Source organism: Pholis gunnellus (genome assembly GCF_910591455.1).
Source record: "Pholis gunnellus genome assembly, chromosome: 17".
NCBI lineage: Eukaryota > Metazoa > Chordata > Actinopteri > Perciformes > Pholidae > Pholis > Pholis gunnellus.
The window spans coordinates 9,870,090-9,893,625 of record NC_136544.1 but is presented as its reverse complement, the minus strand read 5'-3'; the positions used below and the strand labels follow the sequence as shown (position 1 = coordinate 9,893,625).

The following is a 23,536-nucleotide window of genomic DNA, read 5'->3' as shown; positions in this document are numbered from 1 at the left end:
GATAAAGGGAGGGATAAAGGGAGGGAGGGAGAACCCCAGAGGGACTAACAGAGGCTGCGTTTCAAAACCATTTTCACCCATTACCTTGACAACCACAGGGCTGGCTACCTCAGGACACTTCAGCTGATCTTTTTCTGAGGATTAGATTTGTGGAGATTGTGACAGACCGCTTGTTCTCCTTCTTCAAGTGTACATGCCTGAAGACAAGAAGAATTAAGAGTCCTTTGACACAAAACATTGTCACAGCATCTAGATTTTATAACGTACTTACTACAAAACAGTCTAACAACCTTTTAAAGTAGCAAGAGGTTGTCAGACAAGTGAAAATGTATATGAAAACATCAATAAATAACACTGACAGTTAAATCATAAACATTTTGTGTAAAAAGAAATTGAAACTGTATATATTTCCTTTGATAAAATGAATTCAAACGTATTATCTTTCCCTAGCTCATTTTATTTTTCAACTATTTAATTTTCCTATTCTATGTCACTTATCACCACAAGAGACAGAAATGAAAGAAAACCAATGAAACAGCAGAGAAAAACTTTACCAGCACACATTTGAAAATCTTCCTGCATCAATTTAACGTTTAATAAAAGTGTTATTTGTAAGTGTTATTACACTGATATAATCATTTAACTGTGGCATTGCAACAGGTATTACAACCACAACAGCAGTGTGACATAAAGGACTTCTTTGTTACTGGGTCATAAAATCACAGAGGGTGGAAACCAGTGGTACTGGGAGACAGTGAATAAAGAACCGTATCACTCTGCTATCTGGCCGCCGAGTGTTGTTGCTGTTAAGGAAGAAAAACAACAACACGGTGTCTTGAATTCCAATTGGTCTCTGTTAATAGAGGTTAAATGAGATGGCACACTGTAAGTCTGGCTGAGATTTGTTGATTTAAAAGGCTCCATCGCTAAGGATTAATGCCGGGGTTGCATCATTAAGTTGACACTAATTGTTTCAGCTCTCTGGATGTTTTAGACAATCACTGCCGTTGCCTCAGTTTTGGTCACTGAGGTAATATGCCCCGAAGATTAAACATTCACAGAGAGAGAGAAGAAGGGCAGTGGTGCAGACCCTTCCCTCCCCGCTGCCGGAGTCACTGAGGGCCAAGTCAAACAGCTGATTCATGTGTCCAACATGAGGAGAGCATTTCATTTGCAGGACTTACAAGGGGAAAACGGTGCGGGGCAGAATCCTAATGCTGCTGGACTCAGTCTGATCTCAGGCCAAGGAAACATGGCTGCCAGCTAAGTTTGACTGCTTAACACTCAACACTTGCTTTGTGCTCTGTTTTTTTACACCCATGAATACCCAGTGTGAACCTCTTCTCTGGCATCCCTCACCCTCACTGATGGCCACATACCAAATTGAATTCTGAGTAAAGAGCTGGAAATACAACTGTCTCAGCCCCACCTTTATCTCTACATCAAGGCTCTCATTTCCAGGACAGGGTGGAAATTAAAGGAAGAGTAAACCTAGATCCAGAATCCAACATTGATTTACTGAAACACGGGATATGTTACTTACCATAAATTCCTGTTCTCCACTAAACAACATACATTTCAACCATCAGAGAGTATTTTAATCCTTGCAAGAGCCTGAGGATGATACCTGGTTCTGTCAGAGTGAGACCTTGAGGTGGTCGGCTATGAGCCTGTTGTGAAATTATTTTGTAACTATGCACCATGTCCTCGAAAAGCTAATCTGAAATCAGACAAATTGTCTCATGAATGTGATTTGATGTGAGCTCATGAATGAGACTTTGAAGGGCTTTAATTTTAAATGCTACATCAGAATGTCCTGGTTCTGTCTCAGTGAGTTCTCCAGCGTATCTTTATATTGTTCTTGATCTGCCTGTTCCGACCCTGTCTGCCTGTTTTTGACCTTGTATTTTTGCCTGCCCCTTATTGGATTTGTTTGCCTGTTTGACTGACCTCCTGGTTTTGACCCTGCCTGAACACAAGTAAAGAACTAACTTGTGTTTTTGTCTCCGAGTTGTGCTTTTGGGTTCAAGTATCTGTAATCCTTACATCACGAATGTGATTTGAAGTGAGATCATTAATGAGATCCACCTCTTCCCAAGTTCCTAGACACTCGGGAGCCCACTCCCAAGGCTCTAGGACCTTCCAATCATCTAACCCTAACCCTAACCCTTATCCTGTGCTTAAATTAGACAAATTGTCTCATGAATGAGATTTTTCAGAGCTTTAATTTTGGAATCCTACATCACAATGTCCTGGATATTTCAGAGTGAGACCTTGAGGTGGTCTGCTATTAGTTTGTTGTGAAATTATTTTGTAACTATGCACCATTTCTTCTAAAAGCTAATCTGAAATTAGACAAACTGTCTCATGAATGTGATTTGAAGTGAGCTCATGAATGAGACTTTGAAGGGCTATAATTTCAAAATGCTACATCAGAATGTCCTGGTTCTGTCAGAGTGAGACCTTGAGGTGGTCTGCTATGAGCCTGTTGTGAAAATATAATTAACATAAAGGCAATCATAAACAAACCTGTCAAAAGCAAAGCAGCTCTGCATCAAAAAGGCCCTTTGTTCGATCTGCATACCCATCTCACAGCCAGACACGGTTGTAGAAATCTCTCCTTCCCGTGTCTGCCTCCTGTTTTCCTTCATGAGAGAAAAAAAAATAGAGGAAGAAAACAAAATGAAGGGGAGAGAGGAAAAAACAAGTGCATCAATCAAGTAGCTTCTTACTGCCAACAATGAGGTCAGTCTTTCATTTACTGGGCTCACTGAGTCTGGATGAGCCACAGCTGTCCTACACATGCACAGAAAATGACAAACAATTTTTTCAAAACAATTTATTTGTTTTGGAGAAAGGGCAACGAATGAACATATTCATTTTCTTACTGTAAAATAAAGTTGATACATTAGACTTTGCACTGCAAGTCCTGTCATGATACATAATCATACATTTACATATATAGAGCTCTAAAAAACTACTTTGTATTCATTTGCTTACCACGGGGTCCTTTATCTCACTGTCTTTTCCTTAAAGATGCATTATTTGCATTTGTACACATTTAAGCTGCCTTTAGCTAGTAGCAGCCCTGTTGAAAGTTATCACGCTAGCCTTAAGGCAGCAGTAAGCCCTTTGCCCAGATCATTCAATACTGGACTCGTCCGAACCCTGGGATAAACAAAGTCGTCGTCTAGGGTTGAACAGCGAACTCTGAAATCCAGCACTGGCTCCAAACCTGCTCATCTTTGGCTCACATACACCCTTTAATTACATTTCAGTTAAACTGAGATCACATTAAAAAAAAAATACTCCCAGCAGTTAAGCCTTGAAAGGTTTCATTCATAAGACCTCATCAATGTGTCAAAGCAGTATGGTCAAATGATGCAAGGTTTCCGTAACCTGTCAGGTAACACTGTCATCTAAATCTATAGCTAAGCGTGTGTGGAAAGGTGTTTTTTAGGGAGCTGGAACAAGAACCAGGCAGCCAGAGTTCGTTTTCCACCCATTTTCTTCATTTATACACCCCAATTCTGTAATGTCTGCAAAACCAGCTGCTCTCAATGATTTACTTTTAAAGACACAAAGTCCTGAAAGTATCATGAGATTTGACACAGTCCAAATATAAAAAATATATTTCTATACATATATATACACATATATATTAGACATATGCATACACATATATATGTATATATATATATACACACATACATATATACATATATATATATATATACACATATATATGTATATATTTTTGTCTATAAAAATCTAATTGGGATGGACACGGGAATATAAATAAAAATGAAACAAATTTCACATTTGAAGTAAAAAAACAAAAACAAAAAAAGAAAACAAATCGAATTTGGTAAAGAGAACAAAAACTCCACAACATTCATTTCACATCAAAAGTGCATCTGATTTAAAGCAAAGGTTTCTCAGTCAGGGATGTTTGGTCTAGACACAAATCAACAGTAAGATCTTTGGCAAAGGCAAAGGAAATCACCTCCAAATTAAGGCCCAACGTTTGCATTTTTAAACCATAAAAAGCATCACCTGCTTCATTTTCACATATAACTGATACCAAGTCCGTAGCATTATATTTTATCTGCCCCCTTTTTTTGGCACTTTGTGGGCTGAGAACACCTGTGACACTGAAGAGCTATAAAAGGAGGATGGCACGTGGAAGGATAAGTCACATTTTGGAAAAAAGGTAGAACAAGACATGGAAAAGTCAATTTAAAAGAAACATACACACCCAGTTCCTCCTGCGCAGTTACATCTCATACTTTATAGAAGTACATTATTCGATTTACTGAAAAGCACTTATTAACTTGAATCCTTTCAATGTATTAATTGTTTTTTACAGGGAGAAGGACAGCAATAGTGACAGTGGAGGGAGTGTTCTTTTTCTGTGAAGAAGAATGAATAGTCATATCTTACAATATGGTATTCTAGCTGCATAGCCCCAGTTAGGTTTGTGCCTCTCATGCATTACAATTACTTTCAAGTAACAGAGCTAAGCTTTCGTTTCTCTGAAAAATAAACCCCCAGCAAGATCATTTAACAGAACTCACTGCTGCTATGAAGGCATTTCAAAAGTCCTTAAAAACTCTATATACTGTATAATAATTGCTGCTCTATTTATATAAAAGTAAAAAAGATATATTTGAACCTTTTTCTTAAGTAGTGACTGTATTTTGCATTCAAGCAGCTGGGAATGACAGTTGTTCTTTTTGTACAACAAAAGAAAAATGTGAAACCTTTAATTTTGCATGAAAATATCAATATAGTCAAAAAGTTTCTCAAGCTGTTTCCAAATTCAAACAAAGATGGTAGTGAGAAATGACATACATATTTGCATAATGTATGCAACAAAAAACAAAGAAATTGGTATCAGTTATGTTTGTCTCCAGTAAACCTTTTTACATCCAGATGATTAGAAGTGTATTCTGAGCAGTAAGTGTTGTCAAACATCCTTCAGGGTTTTTCAAAGATCACCAAGTAATTATTTTTCAGGGAAACTAGTTTTCCAATGTGACTTGAATGTAACCGCAACACATAAGAGACACAAACCGGTGCAAGTACATGCCGTGCATCGTGGTCGATTGAGGGTCCTGTTATTAATTTCTACCACTAAAATGACTAAACCATGTTAAATTGATGTCTTAATTCTGAAGGGCTTAAACCAAAACATGCCTCGGTCTGTTTAATATTGGTGCAGCTGAACATTATTCTTCCACCAAACACCAGTGTAGCTACTCTACGCAGACATGCAAAGAGCATCACGGATAGCTTAGCAGGTGGAGTTTTCCTTGTTTAGAACGAGACGGAGACAAAGTGGGGAAAAAAAGAGAACGATCCTGTCCAATTAACACTGTTGAGCACCAGTGGTGTGCTGTAGCTTACAAACGGTGCTCAGCTGAATGTTTCAAACGCTGTGGGGCTTCCTGGCATTTCTCATGACAACAAAAGAATACGAACACAGGAGAGGGCACACAATGAAGACACAACAGGTGCATGGCTTGAAGGACGCTGCCTTCGGAGTGCATCATTTGAAGCGTGTGCGTACGAAGGAGCCGCACTTAATCCACTTAATCTGTGTTTTGTTTCCCCCGTGTGGTCACTCTTGTAAGTGCAAGGCATTGATGACCGCTGTTTGACAAACCGTCAATGTGGTGGAGCGTCTGAGCTCTGGCAGAGGCTCGGTGAGTTCAACACTGATTTCGAGATCAGTTCCACATCCAGATTGGGTGTCAAGGAAGCTACAGACACTGCTGAGGCTGTAACTCTGTGGTTGAAGTTCAGAAACCAGGCAGGCTTCAGCACAGAATCTGGGAGAAGGGATGTCTGAGCAGCTCCTCAGCACTGGGCCTGTGCTTGGCCTCCACAAAAATGCAGCTTATGAAGTCCCGTGCCTGGTCGGAGGTGTGCGAGGGCAGCAGTGGGTTGGTGGGCTGGGTGGCGATCTTGAATATGGCCGCCATGGCCTCGTATTCAGCCCATGGAGGCTTTTCTGTCAGCATCTCTACCACCGTACAACCAAGGCTCCTGTCAAAGAAATGCATGATTTATTTTTGCTTTACTTTCATCCGCCGTGGAGTCACATAACATGCTGAAACAAATACCACATATTAGCAGCTCGATACTAAAGCTTTACAGGAATGTTTTGAGTGGAAACTTGCTGGCTGCAGAGGGCCTCCTCCACCTGTTTGGGAGGTACAAGCCCTCCTGGGAGCATTACTCCCTCTGCAACCCGGACTGAGAACCTGGAACATACCAGCCTCCGTTACGACCTGGCTGACTGGCCTTCAGCCAATCACATCACTCGACTGGTAGGTCACCACCCAATCAGATTGCATAATGGAATGTTGTCTGTTCTGCGTGTGAGGAACTGGGATCAGACTCCTCACTTTATTAAAAAGTTTTCCTTTTAGGAGCACAGAGATTCTGCCACTGGATCCTACTCAATATGATCTTGTTGAATGATGGTATTTCTGCCTAGTCCTCACATGAAAATCACCTTAATTCAAACTAAACTATTTTTACTAAAAGATGCATTTCCATCAGATTGTTGCTTGTACCTCAGATGTAAAAAGCCATGATGTCTGTGTTTGTGTATGTGCATGTTTGTACATACACAAACCGAGTGTGTCTGAGTAGAAGTCATTCTATTAGGCCCAGAAATCAATTATCTAAAGATATAGTTATTCTAGATGGCATTGCCCTGGCATCCAGCACCACAGTAAATAATCTCAGAGTTATCTTTGATCAGGATATGTTCTTTAAGTCCCACATAAAACAAATTTCAAGGACTGCCTTTTATCACCTACGTGACATTGCAAAAATCAGGCACATCAAAGCGATGCAGAAAAATGTGTTTATGCATTTGTTCCTTCGAGACTAGATTACTGCAATTCCTTATTATCACTAATAAGTCTCTTAAATCTCTTAGATTGACCCAGAATGCTGCAGCACGTTCATTGTTTGTGACACTAGATTATCAGAGTAGTTACAATACTTCTAGAACCCATTAAGAATCAAGATGTATACGTATAAATAGTATATCATATTAAGTATCTCCAATATTTAGTGTCCTAGTTGATACATTTGTAAAATCTACTCCACAGCTTCTACCAGGCAATTAAGGTATGTATTCTTCCAGTCACTCAAACTACATGTCAATATGTATTCATACACTATTGAGATGTCAGTGTCTTATCATCGAATATGTTTGCTAAAGCGGGCAAAACATGAAAATCTACAGTGTAAATCGATTCATACTGGATTAAAATGCTGGATGCTTCTCCAAGCAATAATTTAGCTCAAGCATGGCATCCCTGAAAAACCTTTTCTTGAGAAAGACGGATCAAACTTTAAACTACACCGCTGTGTGTCTTACCAGACATCAGCCTTCCTGCCGTAGCCCTCTCCACTGATCACCTCCGGGCTCATCCAGTAGGGGGTGCCAGTCACAGAGCGGATGCCGGTTCCAGACATGCAGATGGTCTGCAGCCTCTTGCTGGCACCGAAGTCCCCGAGCTTCACGTTGCCCGCTGAATCCCGCAGGATGTTGGCACCTGAGTTGACATGAAGCATGTAAATACTTCAACTCACCAATGACCTTCCACACGCTGTGAAAACCCAAACATCTATATATATTCAAACACTGTCTAAAAACTGATGTAGTGTGTGAAACAGTGTAATGCTCAAGCCTCTGCGGGACTACTAACAGGACTACCTTTGATGTCCCTGTGTACGATCATGTTGCTGTGCAGATAGGACATGCCCTCCAGGATCTGTCTCGTGTACTTGCGGGTCACGTTTTCTGTCAGCGCCCCGTAGGCCTTCAGCTGGTCTTTGACTGAACCCTGATAGAGAAAAAACACATGTGCTTTACACAACAGCACACAGACCACCAATCCACCTCATCACTGAAGGTCTGAAGCCGGACCAGAGGGAGTAAAGTTAAAGTTATCTGGCACCTGAAAGATTTGTGTCACGCATTCAAAGTATGGGCAATGTAATGAAAAGGGCCTTTAGTCCCAGAAAGGAACTCAAATAAAAAATATATTTCACCGCATCTGAAGAACTTCTTCAGTGATAAAGGCAAGTTAGACTGATAAAAGATCACTGTCTCTTTATCTCCCTTGTTTCTTAGACTCAATAAGAAGTTGGCTGCACAACTACGGCCCAGATTCCAAACTGAAACAAGGTTACTGAGGTCTCAAAATTGAGTTCCTGAGTTCCTAAAAAGGTTCCTGGAAAAAGTCCTGCGGTTGAAAAGAAAAAGGTATTTGACGATATAAACCTAAATTCAGGGGAAGTGATAGAGGAAACATGCCCAACCATACTTCTGACCTCTGATTGAAGGATGGCCCTGCTCTCCACTTAGCCACAGTCGCTAATGAATACTTCCTAAATCACCAACTTTATAGCAAATCAAAATGTTAAGTCATGAGAACTGATTGTTGTACTTTGTTTGCCCTCCTTGTGTCTTTTTTTTAACGCTCTTCTGTGACTGATGCAATTAGACTGATCACAAAGACGAAGGTTATGGAATTGAAGCTGTGGCGTTGACAGTTGCTGGGACTCACCCCCGGCATGTACTCCATGAAAATAGTGAGAGTCTTCTCATTGTGGTCCCTCAGACAGCCGTAATACTGAACAATACGCTCGTGATGCAGATTCTTCAGCAACTGGATTTCACACTCCAAAGCGCTGACCTCCTGTGCGGATAACAAAGAGAAGCGGGGAAATTACACACTGAACATTCAAGCAACCGCTCAGACATTAAACATAAAAGCTGTCCTTTCCGAACAATGCGTGTAAACAAAATGCATTTTGTGGACACGGTGGAGCCGCCGAGGCTTCGTCATATCTGTTACCACTGATGACAAACAAATGTGACTATAAACACAGCGATTTATGGCTGCATGTGAAGTCTGCCAAAAGTGAAACCTAAAGCATGGAGCAAATGAACGCCGACGGCACAGTTCCCCAAAAGAAGTTCCTGTGTTTACTTCGGAGAAGGAGGCCACAACATAGACGGAGACAGTCGGCAGTAAAAGTAATCCCCAAGTCCCAGTTTAATAGAAACAAGTGATACACAACTGCTACAGGCTGGGGGAGGGGTGCGAAGAGGTGATGGGAGGCCAAGGCAACGCTGACCCGTCACCCCTCACTGCCACCGCTCCCCCTACAACACTCGACTTCTTTCAGACACAGGAAGTGACAGTGCATGTTTTCTCTGTGGAAGACAGGAAAAGACATTGAAATGGCAAAGAGGGGGGGGGAGGAGAAAACCTCTTCAATACATTCCACTTCTTGAGTTATTCAATCTCTTTCCTGCAGATTCATTGTTTCGTTTATGTGGCAGGGGATAAAGTAAAGTTTGTGTGGCTTAAGGCGTGACCTCAGACCACGCAACTTAAATAGCGGATTGATTAATCAAATGCTCAGTAATGCTAATTATCTAGCATGATGAACTGATTAACATGCACAACATATGAGGTCGTTCTCGGCGGTTTTACTGTTGGGCAGTAGTGCAGAGTTGCAGATTTGTTATTAATCAACAAACTATGGTTTGATTTTTTCAAAAGACTGTAATGTCAACATCCATGACTGATATAAGTAAAGAGGAAATTACACTATTTCCTGACAAAAACAGCAGACTAATTAATGTGCACCAAGAAGTAGCGACATGTCAGGAAAGCAGACTCTCTAACAAGAGGGTCCATGTCCATAAGCAACGGTGGAAATGTTCTCAACAGAACCAAAGAGGGAAAATAGGAGAGCACAAGACAACCCAAGCATTCTGTCTCTGTTAAAACATGAAAAGTTGATCTATCCGTGTTAGTGTCTCACCTTGCTGGTCTCAGGACTCTCAGGATCAAACTGGACCTGCTTGGCAGCCAGTTCCCTCCCGGTATCCACATCGTAACACAGGTAAACCCGACCAAACGCTCCCTGGCCCAGAAGCTTCCCCCGCCGCCACGTCATCGGAGCACTGGGGGCTGAGAAACACAACAAAACAGCAATTCATATGCTACAGTTTACAAAGGAATACATTTTCACTTTGATTTGCAGAGTTTTTTTCATCCCGCTAAAAGTCAATTCTGGTAGAAACCCCTTATTACAAGACACAAGCATCTGTACCGGCCTTTGAACCCTGCAGTGTATCAGTTATTTATATCTCTGAAGAATTCAAGTCATCCTAAAAACTGTATTTTCAAAAGGACATTTTGTTTAGTTATCGTCGATCAACACTCACACTTATGCGCGACAGAGCGATCTTGGGGACGGAGCCTGCCGTGAGCGTCGACCAGCTGCCAGCTGCCCACACTCTCCTCGCTGCCATTGAGCGACCGGCGTGACGGCACCAGAGTGAACAGGTTCCCCTGGGGGCGACGGATCCGCGGGAACGTCCGACGGCCTGGAGGAGGGGACGGGGGGGGGACGGGGCAGGAAAAATGCGGGATGAGGTTAAATGTCACATGACGAACAGGAGCGATTAAGGAAGGAAATAGAACGAGTGAGATTATGAGAAATAAGTCACATAGTTGATACGGTACGGATCGTCTTACCTTCACTGTGGTCCTTATGATGCAGGGAGACGTGGTACCTACGAGGAAAGGTGCCTCCTTTCCCTGCTACCCTGTCATACACATGGTTTTCCCTGTCTGAAATATCCAAAGGGTGAAAGGTCAGCAGGATTACTCTGTAATTCAAACAGACTACTATTGGATGTTTTTGGTTGATATGCGTTGTTTAGTTTGTTGTAAACCCAAAACTCTTAATGCAACTCTCACAACTTGCAGCCAGTCTATAGAAATATTCCACCACGGCGTCCATGATGGTTTAAAGGAAGTATATAAGAGGGTGTCACAATGCTTTAGCCCGTAAGATGTGGGACATGGACGAGGTTGTGAGAAGGAGCTGTTCTTGTCGCTGCTCTCACCTGAGCACTCCTGGCGATTATCAGGGTAACTCTTGGCTCTGTGCATGCGAGACTTCCTCAGTGAAGGGCTGTGAAAGAGACGGAAGGAAGAAGAGTGAGAGATGTTGAGATACTTCATGTGGGTGTTTACATAAAACAGGTTGCAGTTTTCTGTTTTGTTAACACCAAACATGGAAATGCAATGGAAATATGATCAAACATGTAGTGCGTAGGGAGTTTCTGTCGGGCAGACTTTCCTCCTCACCTGTCTGAGTTGCTGTCCAGAGACTGGCAGCTTCCAGAGACTGAGTTTTCGGCACTGCTCCAGGGATCCAGCACCTGTCAGGGGAAAATGGAAAATAAGCAGTGTGCACATCTTCTTTGTGTAAACACATTTCAGAAAGAAAAATCCATCCAAAAACAGAATGTATGTGCATGAGCCCATTTTTGCCTTTTTTTTACAGAACAGCTACGCTGGCAATGTATAGTTGGACAACTCTCAGAACTTACTGACGGCTTTGTTAAGCCTTTTGCTCCCAAATTAATTGTATTTCTTAGCACTTACCGTTCCTAAAAGATACTTTAATAATGTCAATAAGACTTCCATTAATGAGCAAAACAATTCAGAAATCAGAAAAGGTCTTGATTCGAACGTCAAGGACTAGTTTATTTATGTGATCAAGTCTCAATAATCTCAATTTTCCCCATTACTAGTGAAGCAATGACTCACACACTGATCGCTGGTCTCAGGGATGAACTCCCCCTCACTGTTTATGCTGGTGTATGAACCTTGGCGGGCGATCCTCTGCTGGCGTTCGGGCACGTAACCAGGAGGCGGCGAGCTGCGCCCCGTGTTCTGAGAACCTGGGATTAGACAGAAGGTATGAGCATAAAATAAACATCAGACATGTGAGGAATAAAAATAAAAAAAACAGGCCTGAGGACATCAGTTGTGATGATAATATTGTTGGAAAAAATACTTTCCATATTTCTTTTCAAAATGGTCCTGTTCATCTATATTGACATTTATTGTTTATTTCCCACTGAGCATAGGTGGCACAAAATCAAACATGCATTAGTTGAGACCACCACACATGTGTACAACTCACATCAATGCAGTAACCTTTGTGACACTGTTGTCATGACTGTCAAAATAAATAACAATATTAAGAAACGACACCCACAAAGAAAGAAGAAAAAAGAAATCAAAGTGCTGATTGCTTCCATAATAACTTAGAGAAGCAACGGCAGAGAGCGGGCTTTAACATGTACGGCCCTCCTGCAGCCACTTCATCCTAAACCAGGCCACTGGTCCAGCACACTAATAGCATTCTGTAATCTGATTGGCTGCTGTCCAGCAGGCATCGTCTAGTGATGGTGAACAGGAAAAGGAAGTGGAGCCATTGCTAAAAGGGGAAGCCAAAGAAAGATCAGCCACACACAGAGAGAGAGAGTGAGAGAGAGAGAGAGAACCCGACAGACGGGGAAATCAAGGTAGTAAAAAAGAAGTGGCGACAGCACGACGACGTGACAGCTACCCGTAACAGAATATTAACAAAACATTAAGCTTCTGAGAAAAATACAAAGTCTAAATGTCCTCCTCTGAATCAGTGTGTGAACCATTTTGTTACGGATAAGACTATAGAGAAGTTTGAATGACAGTTGAAGATAAGTACCAGTAGATAGGTGGCGCCCCCTGGGCTCGGTGGATTGGTACGCCGTGCTAACGTCTCCAGTGGACTGGGAGGACTTAATCCTCACCTGCTTACACGGAATGTGGTGGGAGGGGGAGGAGGCCTGCAGTTGGAACAAGGAAGGGAAGACACGGTTAAAAGAAGGCTTTACCCACACGCTTAGACAACCGCTTCATGTCAGCAACCCAGAGAGTGTAATGTAAATGTAATGAGGAACTTTGATTTTGCACAACACTGCTGTACGGTGAAGAAATGTCAGTTGTGCAATGGTACGCTGTGAACGCACGCCCAATATGTTTATGTTCGTGTGTGTCTCACATTGCTGTGCTCCTGAGTGAGCAGCAGGATCCTGATGCTCTTCATGTTGGAGCTTCGGTCCAGCAGGTCGATCGCCGTGTCCAGGTCATCCTGATCTCGCAGAGGGATGGACAACTACGAGGACACAAAAATCAAAATATATATATATATGAACAAACACGTATCAAGATTCACAAGCATGCAAAGGCCAATTTGCCCATTAGACGGCTGATAAAACGTGAATCAGCAACTTTTTTTGATGATCGATGCATCACTTACCTCATTGTTCATGTAATGCAGGTCTAGCTGCTGGCCAAAGACAGTCGTGACTTTCTGCTGGATTTCCTCGAACTGCACAGGCCGTCCGAACACCAGGATCCTACACGTGAAGAAAGCAAGAAATCACACAGAGACGGACAGATTATGAAAAGATCTGTACCGGCTGCAGAGGGAAACTGCGTTTGACTCTCATTCACATGTGCAAGCAAAACACACACACAAGCGGCTGTTTGTGGTGTGTGCAGATTCCTCTAAGTACACCTTTGCATATTTGTGGTGTGTGCTGGCAGCCACAGGCTAACCACCATCTTTTCCTCCTCCATTCTCCAGCTCACATACCAGTCTGAAATAAGTGCTGCTGTGGAGTCTTGAGATGTGCTCGTTCTCATGAACTGGAACATGTGACAAGAACGGCATGCCTGAGTGAATGTGTTTACGTCTCTGTGCGAGTGCTCTCTCTCACTTGTGTAGAGAGATGTGTACATGTATGCATGTACATTGCCTACACAGACACGACATGCATGAAAAAAAAAAGGCCAAAAGAAAACTCACCTCCGCTCTCCTGAGAACTCAAACTTTATCCTGACATCGTCCTGAGAGTAAACAGAAACAGGAAGGTCAAAGCCGACAAAAGGAGGTTATCAAAGTGTAATTAGAAAGGCTGTGCTGATAACTAAAGGTACGTAAAGATGTGATTTTCCTCAGAAGAAAAGACTTGCACATGCACTGCCTTCACTTATTGGCCTTACACAAAGATTGTCCGCTGGTAAAACATGTCATTCTGTACTTCCTCAATTGCTACATCAATTGTGAAAACCCACTTCCACAACTTAAGTTATTGAGCTGGGCAAATGGTGGAGACTGTCTTTCCCAGGGGGACAATCTGTGGCTTTAAGCAAACACTACATTGCACACGAGTTGTCTGCTTTGGCTATTCTCTGTGGCTGCAGGCCGCTGCGGTAAAAAAGCGAGGGTGGGTGGGCGACAGGTCACACAGGCAGAATGTATTTATAGAGAAGAAGTTGAAAATAACTGGATTTCATGAATTTGTGGGTGGCTATCGTGGTAATATGTCTCTCATTATGTTAAATTAGCTAACTGGGTGGCCTAGGTAAAATACTAAGAAACAAGAATATACTTGCATGGGTGAGATCCAATTACAGGTTTTTTTTATTACAGCGGTGGACCAAAATTAGAATTTCATGGTCGATAGAAGAAAATCATTATTTTGTTAGAATCCAAGGCCCTCCTGGTAATTCATGCTGAACACAACGTAAATACTGTTAAATGCTTAATTTTGGAGCAAATATCAGCATATTTAGTGTTGAGTTTTTCCCCACAGTGATGCAACTGTGTGCAAATGGGTAGTGAGGATTCATGCTGTGGACCAAGATGTTTGAGCTACAGCTCACAGTGAAATCTAAGGCTATTGGATTGTAACTGCGTATTCTGACTTATAATAACAAACAACATTTCCATTATTTCTGGGTGTAAATCCTGGTTTGTGAGGACGACTTTGTACAAGCCTAAGCTTCTAAACCATCTTCTAAGACGTTAAGATTCACAGCTATACCGCACCTGTCTGTTGGCCTGGGCCGGCGTCTTGGGCTTGCTGCTGTCGTACGACAACACAGGCTGGCGGCGAGTCATCTGGAGGGCAACCAGGTCTTTCATTATAGAGTGGAGAGCCTGCCTCTCATCTGAAAAGTATAGCGGGTTGGGAAAAATACACAATTAAGAGTGCGGATTTCATAATGAATGCCCTTGGTGTGCGTGTGTATGACAGAAGAAATAGCAAATTGAGCCCTTTGCACTTCGTTCTGCACTAAAAGGTGTGTGCAGAATATGAATCAGGCATTTTTTAACTACATCCATATTGAGACTATCCTGTGGCAGGGTATTAGAGGCAGGCAAGGACTGCAGTGTTTTCAATATGCCTATTCCCATGTTTGATCTCAGGGCAAGCTCTGCCTTGGCTGAACTAGCTCGCGAAGAGAAAATATTCTCCTTGTGTAGCTTGGACAGACATCATACAGCCCCGAGCAGTGGAGAGAACCAGACCCCCATCTGCATAACGCCGAAAACCAATCCTTCATTCGACAGCGTCTGGAGAAGCAGCTCGCACAGAGCTTGGCCTCAGGGATGGTGTTTGTTGTGTGTATGTGTGTGTGTCTGTTTTTATCTCATGCTGTGAGGAAGCCATGCACTAAATGTCTGTCTAACATCAGAATTTAGGGGACTTACTCATCGTGGCGATGTTTGCGTACGCGGCCTACAAACCAGTCTTCAGAAACTTGTCCGTGCTGTGCCAACCCACCCACGGCCTGTAGTGATAAACACAGACATCAATTAGTTAAAAAGAGAAAGTGTGGCACTGTTTTTGCTCATATCACTTTGCTTGGAGACAGAGCAGAAGGACGTGAGTCATAGAGTCAGACAGGAGATGACACAGAACAAAAGGTTATTAGCCAGTCGAACAAAACTTGTCAGTATGCAAGTAAGTACCTCAGCCCATAAAACATCACCTCGGTGGTAAACAGCACTGAGATGAGGAGGTCATAAGGAAACGTACAAAAGCCGACGGCTATGACAAAGTGGCTGCACCGCACTCCTATTATATATGGTATCTAGGTAATTATATTACATGATTTTAATGTGACACTAATCAGAGAGCCTATTATTCATGCACAGCACATAGTTCCTTGCAGGCATGTAAAAAACATGAAACCTAAGCCTGCAGAATACATACCTAAAGCTTTGCCTGACTGAGTGAACCCTGAGTGCATGAGAAAGCGTGCAGTGTGTGTGTGAGAATGTGTGTTGTGTGTTTTGCCCATGAGAAAGAAGAGACAATTGGAAACGGCTGAAATTCAAGCTGCACTGGCAGCAATCAGTCTGGCACAGTTCATACGGGAAGAATGTTTTCTACGGGGACTTTTTAAATATCTACCAGCTTTAAACTTCTTTGATTGCATGAGCTGCAAAAAGAAACCTTAACTCCGCTGTGTTATAGCTCCATTGTTGATGTGAACAGGGCAATATTATGTGCCCAGTTCAAGGCGTCAACAGCATTATAAACTGAGGCATTTCCTTCAATGGAGAGGGTTTCCCGCAAATTTGTCCCAATAAACCATTGGATTTGAACCACTCCAACAAATGAGAACTCAACTTAGTTTTCTCCATTACAGCAGAGGATGGATGAATATTGGTGGGTAAAGCAATTATGACTAGAATAGATAACACAACCAAAAGACAATCACTGCATCAAATAAGTGACTTCATTCAAATAAACCATCTCTATCAGAGATGGACGGATCAGATTGTTTTCTCTCCTGATTCCAGTACTTCAACTCAGGGAACTGCTGATACTCAATTCGATCCAATAACAGAGCCTTTCCAACAATTACAATCTGGTGTTTAAAATCAGACATGAACAAACTCTTTGGGCTCATAGTTATGCACAGTAACTTAATGCAAATCAGAATCAGAACCGTTTATTGCCAAGGAAGTTTGCACCTACAAGGAAGTTGTCATGCCGGGATTGGTGTGCCACTAAGTGCTGATTTAGCGGCCCATTGTGACGAATGTAAGATACATTCATAGAGAAACTGATCTGCTTCATAAGATCAATCCTTCTTAGGTTACAGCATATGTTTTGAGTGTGCCAGGATAAAAACTACATGTTTGGTCTGACCATGAGCCAAAGCGTGTATATATATATATATATATGGCCATATTGAGTCACTGCAAACAAGATTAGCCTCTCAGTAAATTCTCACGACTGCTCTAAGAAGTCATGGAATAGAGAGATATAAACCAGAGTCCACTGTTAACAAAGCAAGTGCCGCACCTTGAACATGTGCTTCAGCTTGCCCACAAATGTACTGCAGCAAATCCACCCATGTACATTAGATCGATCAGTAGGTGACCGGGATGAGCAAAAGTCTGATGATGGAGCCCACAGAGGAGGTTGCGACCACCTCTGAGGGTCGATATCTGCACAGTGGGAAAGGCTGTCTGAGAAGAAAACATGGGCAACATCGGTGCCTGAGGGCAACTCATTGACTCTGTGGATTTCTGGGTAATAATCACCCACAGGAATGCCGGGCATGTCCGCCTGTGGTCGTCGGAGCGTTACCACGTTGCGTTCAAGCTTCCGCCGCTTTCATGTTCCCCTGTGCAACGGCATAGTTGCCAAAATACTTTTGTCCTTCAACCCCTTCGAGCGTCATGCTTGGGCCATATAATCGCCCCCACTAGTTGCTCGATGTACAGTCACTTGAGGACAGCCATTATCTCCTCTCTCCACCCACGTGTTCTTCAAAGAGGGCATTTAGAGGTGCTGGATCTGGAGAGAACAGCTCAACTTGAGCACTTCAAGGTGTCTCTGAATTCAACAACACATGCAACAACGACCCTCTCTGTCCATTCCCTACTTCTCTTGATTTGAATTACCTCCCAGGTGGAATGTGGGGAATTCAACGGAGGAGGAGGAGGCTGTGCTCCACCAGTCCGGTCAGCTGTGCCCCGCTTTATTTTCCTTGTATCACATTTCCAGGACTAGCAGGATTTACATGGATTTTCCTCCCCCCCCCTCTCTCCTCTGTCTGCTTTGAGAGGTGTTTAGTCTGAGGCTGTTTTTCCCAGCCACGACTCCTGCTCTGTCTCTGGCCAGTTATGCATCTGGACTAAGTGCTTCACAGCAAAAATCTCCTGGCCCGATTGTCTCTCCTGTTTCAGGTGCACATGTGTTTTGGGTTTAGGGTAACCCACCGCATTTAAATATTGCAATCTCGACAAGTCGCTAGCACTTGCCTTGGCTGCAGTTTCAAATGCCCTTTGTAGTGTTTCAATAAACACACATAAATGCAGATACTACTAAAATAAACATTTCAAAAGTCCATGAAGATAAAATCCATCTGTGGTCCATACCTGCCGGTTATACAGGTGTCAACCACAAAACTATCTTTTGTCATCCAGCTATTACAACCCATGACAGTATCACATGGAGGAGCTTTTTCAAATTTCTGGAGATTTCTGTGGGTTGGAGGGAGATTGGATTGGAAGATTTGATAATGAGTAATGAAGCATTGAGCCAATGGTATTGGAAACCACGTTACCAGATATAAATATATACCATGGTGTGATATGATGGTAACATTTACATGTATTTATGCGCTTTGCTTCTTCTATAAAACACAAAAACAATCACAAGAACACATCCAACAGTTCACAATCTAGTGTTACTGTGGCACATTTAAATTGATTCCCTTTTATTTAATAAGCAGATAACAGGGTTTTGTTGTCGTCTGCCTGCATTAGCAAGCTAGCTGCTTATACTCCATGCATATGGAGCTGCATTCATGTAACATGGGAATAACTGTAACTGCACTTTGAAAAGACTAAAAGCAATGACCCACTGTATGTACGGATTTTAACTTGTGCAAATCTGTTTGCTCCTTTGGTGCGTGGACAAACACTAAACAACAACTACATTAAAGTTATCAATATTTCCTGATGCGGTTGTATGTTTGTTTACAACAGTAATTGCAAAAACAGCTGTCAAACAGGCCTCTTCAGGTACATGCATGACTACACCTGTAATTTAAAGTCTGCGTTTTTTTGTTGTTGTTTACACTTAACAAAAAAGGACTTTTGTGAGTCATACATTTAAAATACTTGTGTTGTACACCACACATCGCTCTCTACTTGATTGCAGATGTGTATTTATTGGTGGATTAATTGCCATCTTTCCTCTGCTGCTCTGATTTTTTAAGCATAGAGGACATTGAAGTCAAATCCTTTGAATGGGGATTCGAAGGCTTTAACAACTACAGCTTCAGCAATTTATAAACTTATTTTAGTAGTTTTAGACACTGTCTATTTGAATCTGACGACTTTGAGGCCAACAATTGCATAAAGGAGTCACCTGAAATATAGGAATTCATGTTGGAAAATATATATTTTTTACGAAAAGAAAACTATGTTATACTTTGTTCTTGTTATTGGGTTGCATTGAAAAGACCTCACAGTACAATTTCACCTCACACGACCTGAATGCAGCACATTCCACTCTATACCTGTCATTCCTGTCACGTGCACACCCCTCACCTGTCGCCTTTGACGACCTCCGTCAGGACAAGACTTCTCCCGCGTGCAACCCAACCACGGTCACCGGTGTCTCGCGGCTGGGACGACGCAGTAGGTCCAGCCGTTGATCACGTCCCATCAGTCAAACCGACACACCGGGTAGCGCGTGAGTGGGGTCGCCATGGCGGGGCAGACCCCGCCAGGTAATTTGGTCTTTTTTAAACGGAAAATTAACGCACCCACACAAACGGATAATGTCCAGGTAGTAAAAACACATCAGACAGCTGTGAGTGTTGTAGAGACAATATTCCGATGGAGGGAAAAACAAGCCTACATCAGGCTGCTCCAGATGTGGCCCGAAGATAAACCTCTGCTCCGCTCCAGCCGCGGGTCTTTGGAAAACTTAAATTTCCAAAACATTTTCACATTCGTCACACACACACACACGATACCAACGCTTTCAGGCTTGAAAACAACAAAAACTACCAAACAAGGTGCAACAATAACCGTGTGGCCTGTATGAAATCCATTTATGAGTATGAAGGATTTCCGTGATTTTGATCGCCTCTCTTCCTGCTAGGTTTGCAGATTTTCCTCCTCTGTGTTGCCAGGTTGGAGTCCAGACTGCAGATATCTTTATCTTTTAATATAACTACGTCGCATAACAACTTGGATATGTTCATCAACATAAGCATATATGATGCACAAAGGCCTATAAAAAAAGTGCAATTTGATTAAGCGCAAAAACTGGCTAAAATGACGCAAGCAGGGAAAAAAACAATAAGTATAACGTTACGTTTATTATACACTTAACCTCGCAGAGCTTCTGGTTCTGGTTCATATATTCATGTGAGAGCCAAACTGACTTTAATGTCTTTTCTCAGAGTCGCCGAGTTGTCGTGAGGTTTCCACAACTTTACCCCCAAAACCAAAACAAAGCAAGAAACGCTCCTAATCTTCAACCGAGGACGTCAAACTTCCTGACAGAGAAAATATCGCCACCGGAACCCGCTTTTAAGCTTCCAACAAGTGCTGAAAGCTGTCCTCCGCAGCCGAGTCCATGTCCTCCAAGTGCTTCACTTTGCCGTCGTCCATAAGTGTGTAATGATAACATGGGTTTATTCTCAGGGGGACTTCTGGTTCTAAACTATCTAAATAAAAGCCGTGCAGTTGGCGGACGCGCGCTGTTGTTTCTGCGGGCGCGCGCACAATGTGGGGGAAGGACTAGCTGTGACGTGATTCTGTGCTGCTTTCAAAGCTGTAAGTAAAATGGTGGTTTTAAATGTGCACTTAAACACATGGGGTTTGCCTCTTTAATTGATGCAATGAACAGTGGTGGAGAAAGAAGTCAGATCACTTACTTGAGTAAAAGTACAAATACTACAGAGTAGCAATACTGTAGTAGTAGTAGTAGTAGTCCTGCATTAAACATGTTTCTTAAGTAAAAATACACGTGTGCTAGCATCAAAATATAATACAAGTACCAAAAGTAATAGTATTCATTATGCATCACATTTCAGAATAATATATTGGATTATAACTATTGATGCATTAATGTGTACATCACGTTCATTGTGCAGTTGGTAAAGGTAGAGCTAATTGTATATGGGCTGCTTAATCTATAATATATCATATTTGTTGATTTTTTGTATTAATATGAATCTGTAAAGTAACTAGTACTGATAATACAGGCCTCTGAAATGTAGTGGAGTATAGGTATAAAGTAGTATTAAAAAAGTACCTCAAAATCATGGGTTAAGCAGTCTGTCTCTGGGGAAAAAGTTAATTGTGAACAATTTAGTATAGGACTGCAACCAATGATTGATCTCTGGGTAATTGTGACAGCATCGCTCACTATTTTATGAACGTTTACAAACCAATCAATCAATTTAATGGAAAAAATAGTCGGCAGATTAACCCCGAATGAAAACAAATTGGCACCAATGTGTGTTACATCCAACCAACAGTCCAAACCTCAAAATGATTAGAAATAAATTGAAATCATTCAAAACAAATGCAGCAAGTCCTCTGATTTGTGAAACTGTAACCATCTTAATTTGTAAAGTAATAAATTATTTAAGCCGTCGAATAACTGTCGTGGATCACAATATGTCCCTCTGACTTGTAGTGGAGTAGACGTAGGAATACACCGATAGTAATTTAACCATGCAAGACATTCAGTCATTGATCTCCAGTGAATTCAAGGATTCAGCTATTTTAACATCAATAAACACACTAAAGCCACTGCATTAAATCAACACCAGCGTTTTATTTTTTTCTCCAAAAGCATGTAAAAAACAAAAAGAAAGAAAATGCACAAAATGATTGTGTATATTGGCGTAGAAAGGGTGGTGGGGGGGGGCTTACATTTCAAAATGTTACACTTCCATACCACAACTAAGCGAGAGAGAGCGAGAGCAAGAAAGAGAGAGGGAGAGAGCGAGAGAGAGAGAGAGAGAGAGAGAGAGAGAGAGAAGGGAGAATAGAGGAGAACGACTGAAAACACAGTTCAAGCGTCCTTTGCTGTAAGGCCACCTCAATCCACAGGTCATGTCTGTACAGAATACATTTTCAAAGATGCATACACTTAAGATGTCTCGATGACAACAGCATTGAAAAGTAAGTCCACGTCAAGATAAGCACAAAAAAATGGAATGACTCACAGGTTTGAACATTTACAACATTACACTGCAATCATTCACCGGAGCCTCTTGGCACCAGCGTCTAGTGGACCTCGTCTGCTCCGCTTTCACTGACAAGTTGCAATTCACAGATTCTGCAGTTGTACCTTGGGGCGAACTGCTAACGGTTGAAGGACAAAGACAGCATTTCTTGATACAATACTCTTGATTTTAAAGCATATTTCTCAGGGATCCGGAGGATGATTTTGAAATTAAAAACAAAAAAGGAAAAATATACAATGTCACACACAGAGTTAGAATAATTTTTTTTGTGGATAAAAAGTGGTTGGATAGGAAAAAGAAATGTCTGCTGGTTGAGTTAAGTAATCCTATGTTAAAGAGTGGGGCTCTAAACTAAGCAGGTCTTGTCTTGAAAAGGCATAATCAGGAGATTTCTTTGTTAGGATCTGTGCACTCAAAAGGACTTGTTTGATAAGGTCAGCTAGTTATTTCTAAGGCTTCTCTTTTAAAAAAAAAAGAAAAAAGTAGGACATATCCATCTGTTCAAGTTTAGCCTTCTCTTCTGCACAGCGTGCTCAGAGTCACAGTAAACCTTCACACACACAAAAGTACTTTGTGTCATTCAAGTGTCAGTCAAGTGTCAGTGGTATTCAGACATTTACTAAAACGAGATATTTGAATGGCTTGAGACTCATTCTTTGAATAGAATGAAATATAGATGTGGAGATATTGTCCAACTGGGTTAATTTATCTTAGGTGTTGGAATAAAACAAAAAAACACACACAAAAAAGTGTCTGGAGTGCAGTATCTGCACTGCGGACCGAGGCAACGTATTCAAAAACTTAAAGGCTATGTTGAGTTCAGGGGCGACTCGCTTTTCTCTTTCTCTCACACTAAACACTAGTCACACTTCGTCCAGCAGGGGGTGCTCTGCACCGGGTTTTTGTTTTGCATGCAGCATGCAGGAGCACAACAGGGGGACCAATACAGTGACAAACCCTCCCTCAGCCAACCTACTGTAAGTCCAATATTAATAAGAAATAGGTCCAGGTGCTAAGATGCATTTAGCTAATAAGACAGGAGATGAGAACAGGAAGGCATTCATGTATAAAGGAAACCTGTCCACGCTTACTGGATGGGACACTGTGATTGGATCTGTCTACGTCCGCCCCCCCCACAAAAAAAAGACTGTCCAGCTATATGAACACTCTGAAATACAGCAGGGGGAAAAAATCACCACAAGACGACCAACAACTGACAAAAGCGTGAAATGACGAAGGAACACAATAGTGTGGTTTCCTGCCAGGCTCGGGGCTACGTCTATCAACAACCTCAATTGTGTAATTATCAATTTAAGCAACAGCTCCTCTTGAGGTGTTTCATCCGACGGAGTGAGGGGGGGTGTTAACGAACAAGGCCTCAGTTTCCCTGCGTTTATCTGGTCTGGTGATCATGTGTGGTCATATGTGCAAAGACTAGAGTACAGTACGGTGGGGAATGTTCACTAATCACAAACTACAGCTCTACGTACAGATAGTATACAAAACACAATCTGAGGAATTCATTAAAATTTCAACCATCAATAAAAGCCCGG

General features: G+C 42.0%; 1 protein-coding gene across 1 annotated transcript; it reads right to left on the bottom strand.

Moving 5' to 3' along the window:
• Window positions 1-2,833: 2,833 nt before the first annotated feature.
• Window positions 2,834-20,432, bottom strand: map3k3 (mitogen-activated protein kinase kinase kinase 3). Its single transcript, XM_079177532.1, has 17 exons — window positions 19,321-20,432; window positions 15,454-15,533; window positions 14,788-14,909; window positions 13,762-13,802; window positions 13,210-13,309; window positions 12,952-13,065; window positions 12,616-12,736; window positions 11,670-11,803; window positions 11,205-11,278; window positions 10,961-11,028; window positions 10,587-10,682; window positions 10,274-10,435; window positions 9,868-10,016; window positions 8,598-8,729; window positions 7,742-7,871; window positions 7,403-7,580; window positions 2,834-6,051 (listed from the first exon to the last, which is right to left on the bottom strand). The coding sequence occupies exons 2-17, from the start codon at window positions 15,455-15,457 to the stop codon at window positions 5,823-5,825; spliced, it is 1,854 nt and encodes a 617-aa protein (XP_079033658.1). The 5' UTR covers window positions 15,458-15,533; window positions 19,321-20,432; the 3' UTR covers window positions 2,834-5,822.
• Between the last annotated feature and the right edge of the window lie 3,104 nt (window positions 20,433-23,536).

Coding starts and splice junctions, on each gene's coding strand:
- map3k3 (XM_079177532.1), bottom strand. Junction 13,803..14,787: donor CGGCCCAGGCCAACAGACAG/GTGCGGTATAGC, acceptor GTTTACTCTCAG/GACGATGTCAGGATAAAGTT. Junction 10,017..10,273: donor TCGCTCTGTCGCGCATAAGT/GTGAGTGTTGAT, acceptor TGTGTTTCTCAG/CCCCCAGTGCTCCGATGACG.